This window comes from Meleagris gallopavo, chromosome Z (genome assembly GCF_905368555.1).
Source record: "Meleagris gallopavo chromosome Z, MGAL_WU_HG_1.1, whole genome shotgun sequence".
Taxonomy (NCBI): Eukaryota; Metazoa; Chordata; class Aves; order Galliformes; family Phasianidae; genus Meleagris; species Meleagris gallopavo.
The window spans coordinates 44,568,616-44,585,019 of NC_139435.1; the positions used below are offsets into that span (position 1 = coordinate 44,568,616).

The window sequence follows — 16,404 nt, forward strand, 5'->3', positions numbered from 1 at the left end:
TTGATTAGAACAAGTGGAGGCTTTAATTTTAACGGAGGCAGCTTCAGTTTCACAGACCAGATAAAGTAAGGTTTTTATTTAATAAGTGTTGTTTGTTCCTTAAGATACTGTTTTTTGTAGCTAATATATTATTATGATGCAAATCCTGTATTATTTTGTTACAGAGCTGTTAAATAGCTTTTAAAGATAACTAAACATTATATTCAGAATGGGAAAACATTTATGAAACAAAAAGTTATTGCAATTGTTGACAATACTATTCTCTTCCATAGAATTTTAAGCCAAGTAGATGGAAAATCGATGGAAGGAACTCAGAGTGAAAAAATACCACACATCAGAGACTTTGAAAGAAAAGGAAAAGTTTTGAAGTGTACCGAAGTTAGTAAATTAGATTGCACTTAAACTTTTTTACTGTTACTACTTACAATAACTATTAATAACTAAGTGCTAAAATGAGTACTAAATGTTACTGTTAAAGAAATTGAACTATGCATAGCCATACCGATCTGCGAACTGTTCTGTAATTCTGTGATAAGCCTATATACTTCATATTATTATTCCTCTGAAAAAGAGTAAATGGTATAAGTCTGTTAGCACTGTTAACTCTGTGAGTATGAAATCTAGATATTCTCATTGTTACTTAAGTATTTTGATCAAACAAATGAAACTCTAGGAATATTATGCCAGCAAACAAGCATTGGTAGCTCACTTTGTTGTGTTAACTGAATACTGAATTACTTATTTTTTCACTTTTTATATGACCAAATTGCTGAATATTCTTAACATTTCTGTAATTTCAGGTGCATTATTTCCTAAAGGACCATGAACTACCCAGTCCTGTACATCTCCAGTTTGCTAAAGACATTGCTGCTGCCTGCAGCACTGCTCTTTGCCCACACCTTAAAACCTTGAAGAAGAATGGGATGAATAAGATAGGCCTGAGAGTTTCAGTTGACTCAGATATGGTAATCTTTCAGCTTGTATTGTATATACTTCAATTCTGAAACCTTTCCTGTAAAGACCTTTGGATCTCTTTCTGAATGTTCGTAGTTTTTTGTCCTACCCTAGATCCAGACTGAGGATGAAATTTCACTTAGGGGCTGTCTTGATGACTAATAGTTCGCAAAAGAATTACTTCTGTTTCCTTTTCTGCCCTATGCCTGTAGCAGCTGTTTGCTATAAGTTACCAGTTTTTTTCTGGTTCTGACTCTTTGGCACTCATATGCCATAGAGTGAATTAGTAAAAGGAATCATAGAGCTAATTTTCTGATGCTTTTCTTGATGTAGTTTTCTGCTGCTTTAGCTCCTGGCATTGGTAAGACATTTGCTCTAGTATTTCTACAGATTTGCTTAGCTCCATCTAGTATGTGATGCTCCTAAAAAGACTGCAGAATTCTGGAGCTGGAATACTCTTGTCTGAAGGAAATAAACTATAAAACTTCCTTATCTTTAAGAGAAGCTGTAAATACTTCTTTAAATTATTTTTCAATAATTTATATAATATAATCATAACTTTCAAATTAATAGTCACTGTGGTGGTAGAATACAATCAGGTCATTCTTAACAAAAATCTCAAGTGCTGTGAGATGCAGAGGATGTGTGGCCTGGTAAACCTAGTGACAATTCTAATAGTTCACAATTGACCTGGAAACCTACCCAGTGTTTGTGTTATTTTTTGTCTGTGTGATGCTAGGTGAAATACTTTATTAAGATACTACACACTTGTCTGTCTTGTTAATAGAAGAAATGTTGATGTGCTTCCATTTTAGGTTGAGTATTTGGCAGGATCTGAGGGTCACCTTTTTCCACAGAAGTACCTGAATGAATTGGACAAAGCTCTGATTCCTGTGATCCATGGTGGGATGTCAGATCCTGCAAGCTTACCGCTGAAAATGGAATTAATGTTTTTCATTATGGAACATTTATTTTGAGACCAATTTCTGGCAAAATACTGGTTCGCTAGCTCTGAACACCAAAGCTCAGTGCATCAAACACTAGAAATCAAATTTTCTAAAACTGTTTTGATTTGAATGGATTTTGAAACTGAATTTAAACAAAACAAGAATCTAACTTCCATTTGTTACTTTACCACAGAAGCAAGTATAGTTTGTAATGTTCTCTAACGTTCTGAAACTTTACACTTAATACAGCTGCAGAAGAAGGCAGTTGCTTACCTCTGTACACTAGTGTAGCATTTACGTTGTTTAGTGTAACTTCCAGCCATACTATCTTGCCTCTTAACATCAGATAAGTATTAAAGAAATTGCTGCAGTCTGATCTAATCTCAACCTGAAGCATTTGCTTTCCATGTGCAAAGAACTTTCTTGCCATTTGAGGTGCAAACATGAAGTCTTAGGTTGCTGACTGCATACTTTACCATTTATACTTATATTTATATTTATATAAATTTACTTTATTTATAAATATAGGTTTTTGATCAGCACAAGTAATCATAGAATGGCTTAGAGTGAAAGGGACCTTAAATATCACCTGGTTCCAATCCCCTTGCCATGGGATGAGGTTGCCTGGGGCCTCATCAAACCTGGCCTTGAGCATTTCCAGGGATGACACCCAAAGCTTCTCTGGGCAGCTGGGCCAGGGCCTCAGCACCCTCTAAGTAAACAACATCTTCCTACATCTACCCTAAATCTCTCCTCTTTTAGTTTAAAGCCCTTCCACCTTGTCCCAGAACTATTTGACTATGTAGAAGTTAAGCTCCCTTTAAGTAGTGGAAGGATGTCATGAGATCTCTGGAGAGCATTTTCTGGAGTACTGCATCCAGGCGTGGGGTCCCCAACACAAGAAGATGCAGAGCTGTTGGAGCTGGGTCCAGAGTAGGGCCACAAAGATGATCAGAGGGCTGAAGCACTTTTCTTATTAAGAAGCAGTGAGGGGACTTGTTTCTTCCAAATCTCATTAGATTCCTGTGGGCCCACTTCTCAAGCCTGTCCAGGTCCATCAGGATGGCATCCCTTCCTTCAGTTATATCAGCTGCACTACTCAGCTTGCTGAGTGTGCACTTGATGGAACTGTCAATCTTATTGATAAAGATGCTGAGGAGCACTGGTCCCAAGACAGACCTCTGAGGGGACACTGCTCATTACCTGCCTCTACTTGGATGTAGATCCATTGACCACATCTTTCTGGCCATCATATATTCCACCCTTCAAAACCCACAACTCTCCAATTTAGATAAGAATGTGGTGGGGCCATGTCAAAGGCCTTGCAGAAACCCGGGTAGATTAAATCAGTTGCCCTTCCATTGTCCACAGATGCTGTCACTCTTATCATAGAAGGCCACCATATTGGCCAGCAGAATCTGCCCTTAGTGAAGCTGTGCTAGCTGCCTCGGATCCCTTGCTTGTTTTGCATGTGCCTTAACACATGTTCTAGGAGGATCTGCTACATATCCCAAGCTCACTGGCCTATTGTGCCCTAGGTCTTCTTGCACTGCCCTTACAGTGGAAAGGATTTTGCTCACCCAGCCTCAACCTGTTACGTTCAGGAACATAACAGGCTTGGAAAGCCTGACTGACAGTGAAGACTGAGTCAGCCTTCTCCATGTCTGTTGCATTTAGTTCTCCCTTCTAAGCTATCAGAGGGGGTACGCTCTCCTTTGCCTGTCTCTTCCAACCAATGTACCGTAGAATCTCTCTTGATATTTTTCACGTGTCTTGCCAGGTTTTGTTCCATCTGTGCCGTGGCTTTTCTGATTCCATCTCAGCAGAACAACTGGCCTTGTTAACTTATTGGAGGAGCCTTCACAAATTCCTTTGGGACAAATCTGAGGTTTTCTCCTCCTCTTTCACAAAGTGACAGTGTTCCCTGGTTCTTCTCTGTCACTCAGCAGTACATCCCCTTCCTTCATCAAATCTATTTTAAAAGAAAAAATTGCAATTAAGTTTACAACAGCATTGTAATTGAAGTCCTGACTTAAGATACCATGCTGGTGCTTCAGGACCATATGCTTCTGAATTACGTTTTGTAGAAAAACTGATTTAATTCTTGAATTTATAGGGATTTGTCTTACTAAAACAGATGCTATTTTTATAAATATTGATCTTTTTTTTTTTTCTTTTACTGGGTGTTCAAAAGTCCTGATGCAATCTGACCTTTCAAGGATTAATAAAAAGCCAATTATCCTTGAAGCAATCTACGTGTAGCATTAAGACAGGAATTCTGCACTATCTTCTGCTTCCTTCTCCTGCTTTTCTTACCTCTTGGCAGCCTCCTTTATTTTCAGGGAGGACAGATGTATTTAAGTGTGAGTTTTCATGAACAGATTTAGTATTGTATGTATTTTTTATATTGGGTCCTTAAAATCTATTTATGTACTCGGGATGCATGTGATTTGTACCAAGGTTCCATGAACCAAGGATTGGTAATTGTCACAACTCTTTACCAAAAAGAAAACAATGAAACCAAGTCCAAAGTCAATGTTGTTTTCAGTAAAAATGCTGGTAAGGTTTATGAGGCTATTAACACTTTGCTGTCTTCTCGATGCTCACTGGGGATATTTCATGTTTTTCTCTCAGACACAACTTGTAGCTTAACCTCATCAGCTCTTAGAAAACAAGCGTTGGAAGATTTCAGGCCTGGAGAACACTGGGGATATATTAGAGCTGATTCTTCGGGAAGAGCTGTAGTTTGTGGAGGGGAGCCAGGGCTGCACGGCGGGCAGCTGCGTGCAAATGAGTCATGCCTCGATGCTACCGTGCGACCCTCTGCTGTTTCCTCTGGTTGACGAACGCAGTGAGGTGCAGGTGGTCTTCTTGCGTACGTCTGCGCGGTCAGGTAACCAGAGAACCGTTCTGCCATTTATCCTGCACTAACGATGTCTAAGAGTTAAATAAAGCTTATCTCTTATTTAAATAAAGCAGTCAAGCGTTCCTCGCTGACCGTCTCAAGTTTGTCGCCCCCTCCGGCGGTGTCCGCGCAGGGCTGGGCTGCGGGCCGGTTTCAGCACTGCTGCCCCGCAGCCCCCGCCTCTCGGGGCGGGCCCGGGCCGCGGCCATGGCTGCCGAGCAGAGCGCGGTCAGCGCGGCCGGGCCGCCGCCTCTCGCCCCGATCCCTGCCGGGGGCCGCGTCGGCGCCGCGGGAGCGCGGAGCCAGACGGCGGTGGAGCACTTCCTGAGGGCCGGGCGCCTGGCGGCCAGGGACGGTGCGGAGATCCGCTGGTGGCACGCAGCGAACAGCCGGCGCCGGGCCCGGGAGGCCGCCCGCAGTAAGTGTCGGCCGGAGGGAGGCCGAGAGCTCGGCTGGGGCGGCTCCGCATACGCGTGCAGCCGTGCAGAAAAGGATCTGAGGCTCTGGTGGCAGCAAGGTGAACGCGAGCCAGCAGCGTGCCTTGGAGGGAGCCGAAGGGCCAGCCGTGCCTGGGGTGCATCGGGCCCAGCGCTGCGAGGGCAGGGGTGGTGCCGCTGTGCTCTGCATTGTGCGGCCTCACCTCCAGCGCTGCGTGCGGGCTGGCTGTGAGAAGGACACAGAGCTATCAGAGGGTGCCCGAGGAGGGCTGCAAACATGGAGAAGGGTATGCAGAAGGGCACCTGTGAGGAGCGGCTGAGGTCTCTGACGCCGCGGTTGCTTGGCCATGTAACACATTCAGAGCTCAGTTTTCCCTTGGCCGCTCTTTTCTAAAGATCCCAGTGACTGAAGTACCCCAAAATGTGTCTTGGTTGCATCATAGGCAGCAGCTTGTACTCTGTGATCCTCATGGAGTAAACAGGCACTGTTTGGTATAGGAAGTTTCCCTGCAATTACGGTTAAGCAGACACTGGAAGTACTGAACTTGCTCTGGTACAGTGTTCATTTTCTAAATAACAGGCACAGTTCACATGGTAGAAGCGGATGTCCTCCTCCGTGGTGGCAGGGGAGGAGATGGAGACCCAATCATGGCTCACCCCCCTGAAACAGACAGCGACATTACACTGCAGGAGTGGCTGGAGGAGATGGTCAGCACAGATAAGGGCATTAAGCTGGATTTTAAGAGGTATTTTGAGACAAAACATTTGCATATACTTTACATTCTTAGCAATTAACAATTTTGTAAGTAATGCTAACTGTCTTCTGGTGATCGTTAAACTAACTTTTTTCTTACTGTGCAATTCAGAGCTTATGCATTCCTTACTGGACAGTAAACTTAGTGAATTGTAGTTAGTTTTACTGAATACATTAAAAGAATAAGAACTTTACATGTTTTGAACCACAAATAATTATTTCATATTCAGTGAACTCATTACTGAGTTGCTACTAAGCAAAGTTTTACTGCTTGGAAAACTGAAATAAAAGTGCTTATCTGGAATACTTTTTTCAGTTTTCTGTTTGAGCTAAAGAGCCAGGAAGGAGAAGGATTGAAAACCCCATGAGATTGCTTTGACAAGTTTGAAATAGGGTTCAATATGACCTGTGATTTTTAGACAATCTTTGCCGTTCCTGATTTTAGCTTTCTCCGAATATGTGTCCGATTTTACCACATACAGAGAATGCAGCTGTACATGAAAAAGAGCTTTGTCACTGCATAGGTATGCTACAGAAATGCAGTAATTGCTGGGTGGCTATAAAATGTAATTTACATCAGTTGTTCTGTGTGATGTAATCACTGTTTTCATGTTAAAGTTCACGGGAACACAAGGACTAGGGGGTAGCAAGCAGGGACAGGGAGGTGATTGTCCCCCTCTACTCTGCCTTTGTGAGGCCCCATCTGGAGTATTGTGTCCAAGTCTGGAGCACCCAGTACAAGAAAGACAGGGAGCTGTTGGAGAGGGTCCAGAGGAGAGCCACAAAGATGACCAGGGGACTGGAGCACCTTCCCTATGAAGACAGGCTGAGGGAGCTGGGCTTGTTCAGCCTGCAGAAAAGAAGGCTGCAGGGTGACCTCATTGCAGCCTTTCAGTACCTAAAGGGAGCCTACAAACAGGAGGGGAATCAACTCTTTGAAAGGGTTGATAACTGCAGGACAAGGGAAAATGGTTTTAAGTTGAAGGAGGGAAGATTTAGGTTGGATGTCAGGGGGAAGTTCTTTACAGAGAGAGTGGTGAGGTGCTGGAACGGGCTGCACAGAGAGGTCGTGGATGCCCTGTCCCTGGAGGTCAGGCTGGATGGGGCCCTTGGCAGTCTGGACTAGTATGACATGTGGAGGTTGGCAACTCTGCCTGTGGCAAGGGGATTGGAGATTCGTAATCCTTGAGGTCCCTTCCAACGCTGGCCATTCTGTGATTCTTTGACGATGGGCATGCTAAATCCTCTTACTCATTCCCCATAGATTCTCCATATCTTTGCTCAGAGAGAAAAGAGGTTTCATTTTTTCAGTTTTAATGATTGCTTCAATGCATTTAAAAACAGATGCCTCTTATTTTTTTCCACAAGGAATTTCCAGCCAAGTGCTGATCTTAAAAAGCTTTTAAAATTATATTGCACAATGAAAGTCTGGTTATATAAAAGCATTTCAAAATTACAAGCCCCCAGTGCAGGTATATTTGTGTGAGTGACATAGAATCTGATCTTCTTTTGGATTCTTATTCTTTGGCTACTGTTGCTGAAGTTTTGAAGATTACTTTAACAGTGCTTAAGAAGAAATATTTTCTGTATTCTTACTCTGTGAGTGTGATTGATCACGTAATCACATTTCCTGCTAGAATTAATGCATTCTGCGAAAGGGCTTCGGAGTCGCACTTCAGAAAAAGCGACAATCATTTCAAAAAAGCCTTGAAAGTGGAGTCAACAGTATGTTTGAATTTTCTCAGTGCTTTGCAATAGAAGATCCTGTCTGGGTTTCTTTGTTTTATTTTCAAGAGGTGCTTCTTTGTTTTTGTGCTCTTTACATTATTGTGTACTTCATTGAAGAAATGAAGGCATTTGAGTGACTCTGACAGTCACCTGTCTGCTAGTTCTGGGAACAAGTGAAGTGTTCTGGCTTCAGAGCATTTAGAAATTGGTTAGAAACCAATGGTGTTAAATTAAGCCATTACTGGCTTTTCTCTTGGGGAAAAAAAACAAAAAACAAACAAAAAACCCATGACCCAAATAAGCCAGTTCTTGCTGACTGACAGTGATGGGTGGAACCCTACCAATATGCAGTTCTCTCAGTAACATTAAAGCTAAAATGCAGAAAAGCACTGCTGACAATAAGTGTGGGCAGCTTGGGTCACAGCTGGCTGCTCTTTCAAGTGCTGTCTGCACATTCTGACACGGTTTTTCTGACCTTGTCCTGGGCCAGGGCTAGGAATGGCCAGGAGGACTGCAGAAGAATACAAGTCTGTCCTGTTAGTATGCAACTCTAATCACAGTGATTTTAAGTTCCTGAATGTTATGTGGAATGTTCATTAATTCACTGTGAGAAAATAATCATGGACTTCCTTGACATTTGATCGGTTTCCCAATTATTCTACATTTCCTTTCCGACCACAACACAGTACTTTTGGAAGTTTTGTTAGGATAGACAAGGTTCATAGAATCATTGCAGAGTGGCTTGGGTTGGAAGGGACCTCAAGGATCATGGAGCTCCAATCCCCCTGCTGCAGGCAGAGCTGCCAATCTCCACAGGTCATACTAGTCTAGACTGCCCAGGGCCCCATCCAGCCTGACCTCCAGGGACAGGGCATCCACGACCTCTCTGTGCAGCTGTTCCAGCACCTCACCACTCTCTCTGTAAAGAACTTCCCCCTGACATCCAACCTAAATCTTCCCTCCTTCAACTTAAAACCATTTTCCCTTGTCCTGCAGTTATCAACCCTTTCAAAGAGTTGATTCCCCTCCTGTTTGTAGGCTCCCTTTAGGTACTGAAAGGCTGCAATGAGGTCACCCTGCAGCCTTCTTTTCTGCAGGCTGAACAAGCCCAGCTCCCTCAGCCTGTCTTCATAGGGGAGGTGCTCCAGTTCCCTGGTCATCTTTGTGGCTCTCCTCTGGACCCTCTCCAACATCTCTCTGTCTTTTCTTGTACTGGGAGCTCCAGACTTGGACACAATACTCCAGATGGGGCCTCACAAAGGCAGAGTAGAGGGGGACAATCACCTCCCTGTCCCTGCTGGCCACCCCTCTTCTGATGGAGCCCAGGATACCATTTGCTTTCTGAGCTGCAAGAGCACACTGCTGGCTCATGTTAAGCTTTTCATCCACCAGGATCCCCAGGTCCTTCTCTGCAGGACTACTCTCAAGGACTGCTTCTCTGTATAATGCCTGGGATTTTTCTGGCCCAACTTGAACACAGCAAAGTTAGTAAGAGACTATAGGTTGCCTTAGAATGACAGAATCACAGAATCATTAAGTTGGAAAAGACCAGTGAGATCATCTAATCCAACCATCAGCCCATCCCCACTGTGTCCACTGACGTGTTCTGAGAGCTTCCTGTCCTCACTCTGGGTAAAGGCGTCTCACCTTGTTCATGTGTTGCTGGTACAGCCTTGATGCCGTACGGCCCTCCTTGGAGCTGCTCCAGCTTGTGAAGCCGTGTTTGGATAGACCTGTTTGGCTCAATGCAGATGTCCTCCCGGGACCCAATGGGATCAGTGCTGTTGTGGATGCAAAGGGATTCCTTGATACTGTCACCTCGTTTTTCCCAGATGTAACCTTATCATTGGGATGGACGACTGGCTGGCACCCTGAACGGCACAATGAAGGTAAAGAGAGGGAATGTAATGCTTATGTCGTGTCACCTGCTTTCCTCAAATTAATTTCATGATTGATTCTAGATAAATGCCATTTCTTGTCAGTTTGGAAATAGTAGTCAATATAAGAAGTATTACTTTATTAATTTATATTTTATAACATGTAGCAGTTCAGTGTTTGAGCTTAGATGGAACTGTATGGAATCTGATTTTTCTGTCAAGCAATACTTTGTTCTTCAAGTTATTTCCCTCATCCTGAGGAATTTCCTGGAACAAATTGCCCGAGCCCTGTTTCAGGCAGTCTGCTCCCCAAGTCCCACCAGGAGAAGTTTGCTAACTGGAGCTCTGGAACATTTTCTGAAGAAAAGTAAGCTGGAAATGTTAAATCCTATCAGTATGCTCTTGCATTAGATAAATCAAGTGGTGAGTGGTTTTTTTTTTTACATTTCCACTGAAGAACTGAATTTTTTGCAATAGACTTTCCAATGCATTAATGTTAGTAATTTTTTTTAAATCACAAATTTGTGAATCTAATTGCAGCTTCTAATTATTAATCCTTATCTGGAGTTTTGATCCAAAACGTGTAAAAACTATTTTATGATCCTTTCTGCTAGCTTCCCCTCACAATTCTCATGGCTGCTTTGTCAGAGAGCTTTACTCCCTTGCAACACGTGCATTTGTGTGCAGCAGCATAGTTCCCACCAGCATCATCTGGGACTTCAGCAATAAAAGTGCACACCTTCCCAAACCACTAATTATTGACTACCAAGGTTTAGCATTTTGTTATGACTGCACTGTATACTGTACAATATGTTTTTAAAATCAGTACAGCTTTTTCTCCATAGTTGTTTCAGTACAGTAAAACGTTGCTGGAAATATGCACAGGAAATACTGTAGTGAGTGATCTTTTTAAATAAATTTAACATTATTTTCATTCTAAATTACAGTTTACAGCAGTGCTATTTAAGGATGTACTGTAAGACTCAAGAGAAACTGATTGCAAATGTGAGTTACTGTTTGCCCAGCAAAACCTTAATTTTAAATTTGGTGCATTTTTAGGCTGAAAAGTAGTAGTGACAGAAAAGTCCCTACATTGCCTGTGAGTAATTGAGAAAAACGTGATTAACTATTGTTACTGAAGTACAGCAAAACAGCACTCTGAACTACCTCCAGCACTCATAAAAACCTCAGCAACAGGCACTCTGTTTCAGATTGCTTGTTTTTAGCATTTTTTTTTAAGTACAAATCATTTTGTGTGCTACATTTCTACACAACTTTGTCTTCTACTGCATTAATTCAGATTATTTCCTCTTTTTTTTTTTTTTTCCAAAATGTTTTTGGTTTTAAAGAGCCACAGTCAAGTTAAAGCTAGCATGTATTGATGTCATAGGCAAAACTTCTTGGAGAGCAAAAATACAATTCTGTGGGTGTTAAAAAATGTTGTATTCTGCAGCTATGTACGAAAAAACACAGCAATTTGTGAAAATAAAATTATTTTTCTTTTTTTTTTTCTTTTTTTTTTTCCCTTGGGACAATGATATTGCTTATAATAATTCAGTCATTTCATTTCTAAATTATCTGATTTTCACAAAACCACTGTCTGCTCTTCCCTTGTCTTACAGTCTGACCATTCTGTAAATCATTGTGTCTTTGTTTTGATAGAGGCTGTATTTGTGAAGAAACCTTTGTAATCAAATGGTCTTTATTGTAGGCTACAGTTGGACAATGGTGAAAGACATGGCTCAGCTATGCAGTGCACTCTCTCAGCCTGTCACATTCCCTGTACGGGCAGCATTAGTACGGCAGTCAGCGCCTGAGCTTTGCTGGTTGATAGACCAGTCAGACCAGTAAGTTTGTGGGACTTTATTTTTAGCAGTCTTTATTGTGAGGTCACATATTTCTTAGTAATAAAGCTCTCATTTCTGCGAAATAATAACATTTTAAAAACCTCCTTTAATATTACTTATTATAGGTAGCTAATCTTGTAGGTTTTGTAATCCAGTTCCATTACAACCATTTCATAAGATTAGCAAAGTTAATTAGTCCAACCAGTTCGGCATTGCAATTTGCAATTAATTACTACCTACATTTTATATATTCCTCAATTTATATATTCCTTGTATTCTACATAGTTGGCCTAAAGCATCCAAAGTCAATTCTGAATTGGAACTCATTTATTAACGCTGGTGGTCAGCAGGGCATTACCCAGTTTGCTCACAGCAGGACTGGGGAGAGAATCAGAAAGGCAAAAATGAGAAAAGTCATGGGCTTTGATAAAGATCATTTTCTAGGTAAAAGAGAGACAAAATAAAACCAAGAAGAATAAGTGATGCAAAAAACAAGTACTCACCTCTAGACCACTAATATCCTGCCAATCCCTGATCAACAGCAGCCTTGGCAAACATCTTCCCTGCTCCCCCAGGTTTTTAATTGCTGAGCACAATGTTGCATGATACTGAATCCCTTTGGTGCTTTGGTCTTTGTGGGTTAACTCTTCTGCCTGTGTCCTGTCCCAGCTTTGTGTCTGTTCCCAGCCCATCAGCCTTTGCTTTGTCAGCACTGTTCAGCAGCTGCAAAAATATGAGATGCATTGTCAAATCCAAAACATTTCAGCATACTGAGCTGCTGTGGAGAAAATTAATTCTATCCCAGCCAAAACTACAGCAGAAGTTTACTAACAGTCTGAGGGACACTGCTTTGATACCTGAAAAACATTCAGTAATTTCCAAACACTAAGTTACAGTTGCTTTTAAAAAATGTTCTTACAAACCTATAACAATTTCATAAAAAATATATTTACATATAACAAAAGAAGACAAAAACTCATGCCTCACAGATACTACCATTTCCTCATTTGTTCTTGGGCTGCAGTCATATTCTCAAGGTAGTATGTCTGTATCAAGCATTCTTTATGCCTCATGTACAAACTTGTGTTGTTTGAGCTTTGGAGTAATATTTTCAAGTAATTGCTTTTTACATAAACTTGAAATCATTGGGACATCAAGAAGAGTGGGGAGACCATCAGTGCAGTTTCTTGTAACAGAAATGCAGAGTGGAGGAAGATTATTGGTATAACTGTAAAGGTGTAAGGAAAACAGGGACATACAGTTCTCCTACTTCCTAATTTTGAGTCTTGCTTAACTTTGAAATCCAAAGGAGATAAAAGTAATTACATTCCTAACATTAAGATACCACAGTTCTGACTATTTTAGAAGCCTATAAATGCAATTTTTTTTTCCTGTTTTTTATCCATTAAATTAATAATATTCACTTTTTTTTTTTTTTTTTCTTTTTTAATAGGTACAGCCTCACTGTTTGGACAGGCAAACAGGATGTGTATTCTGTAGAAGATTTGCTTTTCATCCGTGAAAACTTTGATAAAAGTAGGGTTTATTATGACATCTCAGAACCACAAAATTCTGAGTTTAAAAAGGCGATAGGAATAGAATGTTAAATATGAAGCCTACAGGGTTTGAAATGACCTCATTTATAATATTTGGTTTCTTTAAACTTGAAAGGGAAGTGTATTTTCCTTCACAAATGGACTGTGTAGAACACACCCATGGTCATTGAAATAGTTCTTGTATAATTTTCTTAAAAGGTTTTCCAAACAGAAATGCAGTGCCTCTTTAATAGGTCAGTATTGTTACTTACTCATCACATGCATGTTCTCTGCCATTTCTCTCAGTGGGATCTAGCACTTGTTTCCTGCAAGCATATAAAGGGGAGAACAACCCTGGTTTCTAGTTGTAGACCAAGGTAATTTGCCACCAACAGCTTTTGTGTGAGTCTGTCAAGAACCGTTCAGTGTCTGTCAAGGAAAATCATTCATATTTTATACAGGAGGACAGCGAGACTGTAGTAGGTACAGCACTGTGCAATTCCTCAGAGGGATTATTTTGTAGCTCATTCTCATCTGCTCCATTTCTGCTGCTATCATAGTGGGTAATTTTCTCACTTCTCATCATAGAAGATTCTATTTATGAGATGTGAAATGTAGAATCCATTATATTACCACAAACTGTTTTTTCTGTTTTTTGTCGGTTGGTTTTTGGGGTTTTTTTGTTTGCTTGTTTTTTGTTTTTTTGGAAGGGTTAGGGGGAAAGATACCAGAGTATTATGAAATACTTCCTATGCTACATTCAAATTCAGGGGGGCTTTCCCTTAAATTCAGATGTTCTAAGATTTCTTTCAATTTGTTTAAAATTTATTTTGATTTTCAGTGAATATTTGCTTTAATAGGGTTAAAACTACTAATGAAAAGGTACAAGCAAGTGTTGGAACGCATTTTTAAAGATTTTTTTTTAAAACTTCATGTTTTTTCAAAGATCTTTTTTTTTTTTTTTTCTAATATAATACAGTGTTGCAGCTCTTGAAATTTTAATTGAAAAGCAGTGTTGGTAGTTGTTGTGTTCTGATGTTTGTAGACTTATTCCTTAGTTTGCCTCTTGTTGCTGTAATACGTGTTGGTTCACGCAGTATGTCTCCATGATGTTTGTATCTATATATTACCTTGTGTGGACCAATGCACAAATGTAATAAATTAATAAAACTGAAGCTGGGGTGTTGTATCAGTCTTTTATTCTTTGCCTCCCTTCAGGGCTTTGGTGGTTGAGTTTCAGTATGCCTTTGCAACAAAGTGAGATGAAGTTACTTTCTTCTACCTGCTCTTACTTCTGGCTTGCGTTTTCACTGTAGGGCACTGTCATTACTGCATTATTACCATTTCAGTGTGGCTGAAGAAAATACTAATTCCACACTGCAGTTACTTGTAATTGTGCTAGGGCAGGAAGATCCATGTTCCCTTCTACCAGCTCTTGTGCAGGTGGGTGCAGTAGGCTGATGGGGATCATCAGATCTTAGGCTGCTGCTGCAGTACAATAACAAATTACTATTTTTATTCTGTTCCCACTAAAATGAGAATTATTTTACTCTGTAATCATCTGAATTTTGAACATAGTTATTTTCAAGGCAATTACTTCTTGGTTTTCAATGACTTTATATTTTGCCTTCATTCCCTTCAGTCTTTCTATGTTCTTCTGCCATAGCCACTGCCTTGGCTGCCTGACTGTCACTCCTGATGCTGTTGAACCATAAAAGGGAATGGCTTGTTGAGAGAGAAGGCTGCAACTGGTGGCATCTGGCAGCTTGATTGTGCTCAACTGATAGTTCATCCCTTCAGGGGAAAAAACAAACAAACAAACCAGGAATTAATTACAATGCATCAGCATGCACTTGGACTCAGAAATTTGGGAATAACTTGGACTGTATGCAGTCTTTTAAAAAGCTCACTGTTTGCTCTAAGATTGTAGTGTGTTTTTTGAGTAGAATCCAGACCCGGTTGAACACAAAATGACATGGTTTTTTTCCCCTATGTGGAACAAAACCTCTACATTAATATTAGAAATGCATTGTGGTGCTGGACAGAGCCACAGATCCTAGTGGCTAAACTTGAAACGGTGGTCTTGACTTCATGCAGATGCTCACAGTAGGCTGGTACTTTCTTAAGTGCTGCAGTGTTAACACTTTGGCTTCCCAAATCCCAGTTTAAGGGAAATCATGTGCTGTTTACAGCATTCACTGATGATGCTTGTTTGCTCCCGAGGAGCAGGTGAGCAGTAGGGGTGGAGCAAGTCCTGCTCTGAGCTGGGGGATTGACGAGACCTCCAAGCATTCCTCTTAGACTAAGATTTTGGGGTTCTGTAAGATTTAATGGCACCTTTCACCTTCTTCACAGTAAAGACTGCCGTAGAGGAGTGATACAGGTACCAAATAAGTTTTAAACTATTCTAATTCCTGTAGTTTGATTGGTTGTTAGAAATTTACTTTCCTCTTTGTTGTCTTCTGACAAATACTTAAAAGGAATGTGTTCAAGTAAAGCCTTTGCACAAAGTAGCTCAAATGCTTCTATCAGCACCCCCACTCAGGCCCTCAGGTTCTGTTATCCATTCTTTCAGACATAAAAAAAGAGTGTGCTTCTGTTTTTACAGTGTAAAATGCAAAAAGAAGGGATATTCATAGGACGTCTGCGCTCCCTCTGTTACAAACATTGTCCAAGAAGACACCCATCTCAGATAACAGGTCCTATCTCTGAACAACAGGAGCAGTACAGGATGTATATTTTTAAACAAGGCCAATTTTTCTGAAGGAGTATAAGACTTAGAAACTATTAATAGCTGGGACATTTATCAGAGATCTTAGTCATAAAAATTGGCATTTTGTACCAATTCACTCTGCAAAGAAAACCCAAGAGTTCTTAAGATGCATTTATATTGGCAGTGATCTTTTTGAAGGCACTGCAGCAACAGCAAAACTTGATGGAAAAAATACTTTACTGAGAAATACTGTGAAATGTTTTAGTGTCCCTCCCTCCAACTCTGGATTTAAATTTGAAAGTGAAAAAAAACTCATCCTCTTATGAGAACAGTTTGTAGTCAGGATGATTTGTGTGACTAATGTTAACTTTTCTACTAGTGACCAGTGCTCCTGTTACATGGACAGCATTGTGAACGAGTGGTGTCATGCTTTGCTTATGAAGGAATCTATTTAAATAAAAATACCTGATCTCAGGGGAAAAAAAAAAAAAGAAAAAACAGAAAGTTGACTAGTTGTATCACATGATATGCATAAGGATGAAGGTATTATTAAGGGTTGACGAAAGAAAAACCCTACATTTTAGCAACTTTTAATTTACTAGTTTTCTCACGTAGCTGCATTGAATGCTTGGAGATGCTGCCCTCTGCTCTATAGCTGTAAGACAAAATGTAGAAGTAGAAACAGTCCCTGCAAACAACTTCCTCCT

The 16,404-nt window shown here is 40.7% G+C and overlaps 2 protein-coding genes across 4 annotated transcripts in view; both read left to right on the plus strand.

Moving 5' to 3' along the window:
- The window catches only part of ZFYVE16 (zinc finger FYVE-type containing 16), a 34,283-nt gene extending 29,394 nt beyond the window's left edge, over nucleotides 1-4,889 (plus strand). Inside the window, 3 exon segments of the mRNA XM_085214225.1 lie at nucleotides 273-378; nucleotides 801-965; nucleotides 1,770-4,889. Coding sequence (XP_085070351.1) covers nucleotides 273-378; nucleotides 801-965; nucleotides 1,770-1,931 — 433 coding nt within the window. The 3' untranslated portion in view covers nucleotides 1,932-4,889.
- A 65-nt stretch (nucleotides 4,890-4,954) lies between these two features.
- FAM151B (family with sequence similarity 151 member B) lies at nucleotides 4,955-14,159 on the plus strand. 3 transcript variants are annotated; one of them, XM_085214229.1, is made up of 6 exons: nucleotides 4,955-5,224; nucleotides 5,824-5,989; nucleotides 9,397-9,614; nucleotides 9,844-9,969; nucleotides 10,550-10,607; nucleotides 11,314-11,449. In XM_085214229.1, exons 1-5 carry the CDS (start codon nucleotides 5,014-5,016, stop codon nucleotides 10,567-10,569), a joined length of 741 nt encoding a protein of 246 aa, XP_085070355.1. In that variant the 5' UTR covers nucleotides 4,955-5,013; the 3' UTR covers nucleotides 10,570-10,607; nucleotides 11,314-11,449. The 3 variants fall into 3 exon arrangements, with proteins under 3 accessions (XP_085070355.1, XP_085070353.1, XP_085070354.1); XM_085214227.1 differs by lacking the exon at nucleotides 10,550-10,607 and adding an exon at nucleotides 12,903-14,159 and having other exon boundaries at nucleotides 4,956-5,224; XM_085214228.1 differs by lacking the exons at nucleotides 9,844-9,969; nucleotides 10,550-10,607 and adding an exon at nucleotides 12,903-14,159 and having other exon boundaries at nucleotides 4,957-5,224.
- The last annotated feature ends 2,245 nt before the right edge of the window (nucleotides 14,160-16,404 follow it).

Bases quoted from the DNA above. Each gene is read 5' to 3' on its own strand.
- FAM151B (XM_085214227.1), top strand. From the start codon at position 5,014: ATGGCTGCCGAGCAGAGCGCGGTCAGCGCGGCCGGGCCGCCGCCTCTC. The intron at 9,970-11,313 runs GTAAGCTGGAAA...TCTTTATTGTAG, and splicing joins GGAACATTTTCTGAAGAAAA to GCTACAGTTGGACAATGGTG. The intron at 11,450-12,902 runs GTAAGTTTGTGG...CTTTTTTAATAG, and splicing joins TTGATAGACCAGTCAGACCA to GTACAGCCTCACTGTTTGGA.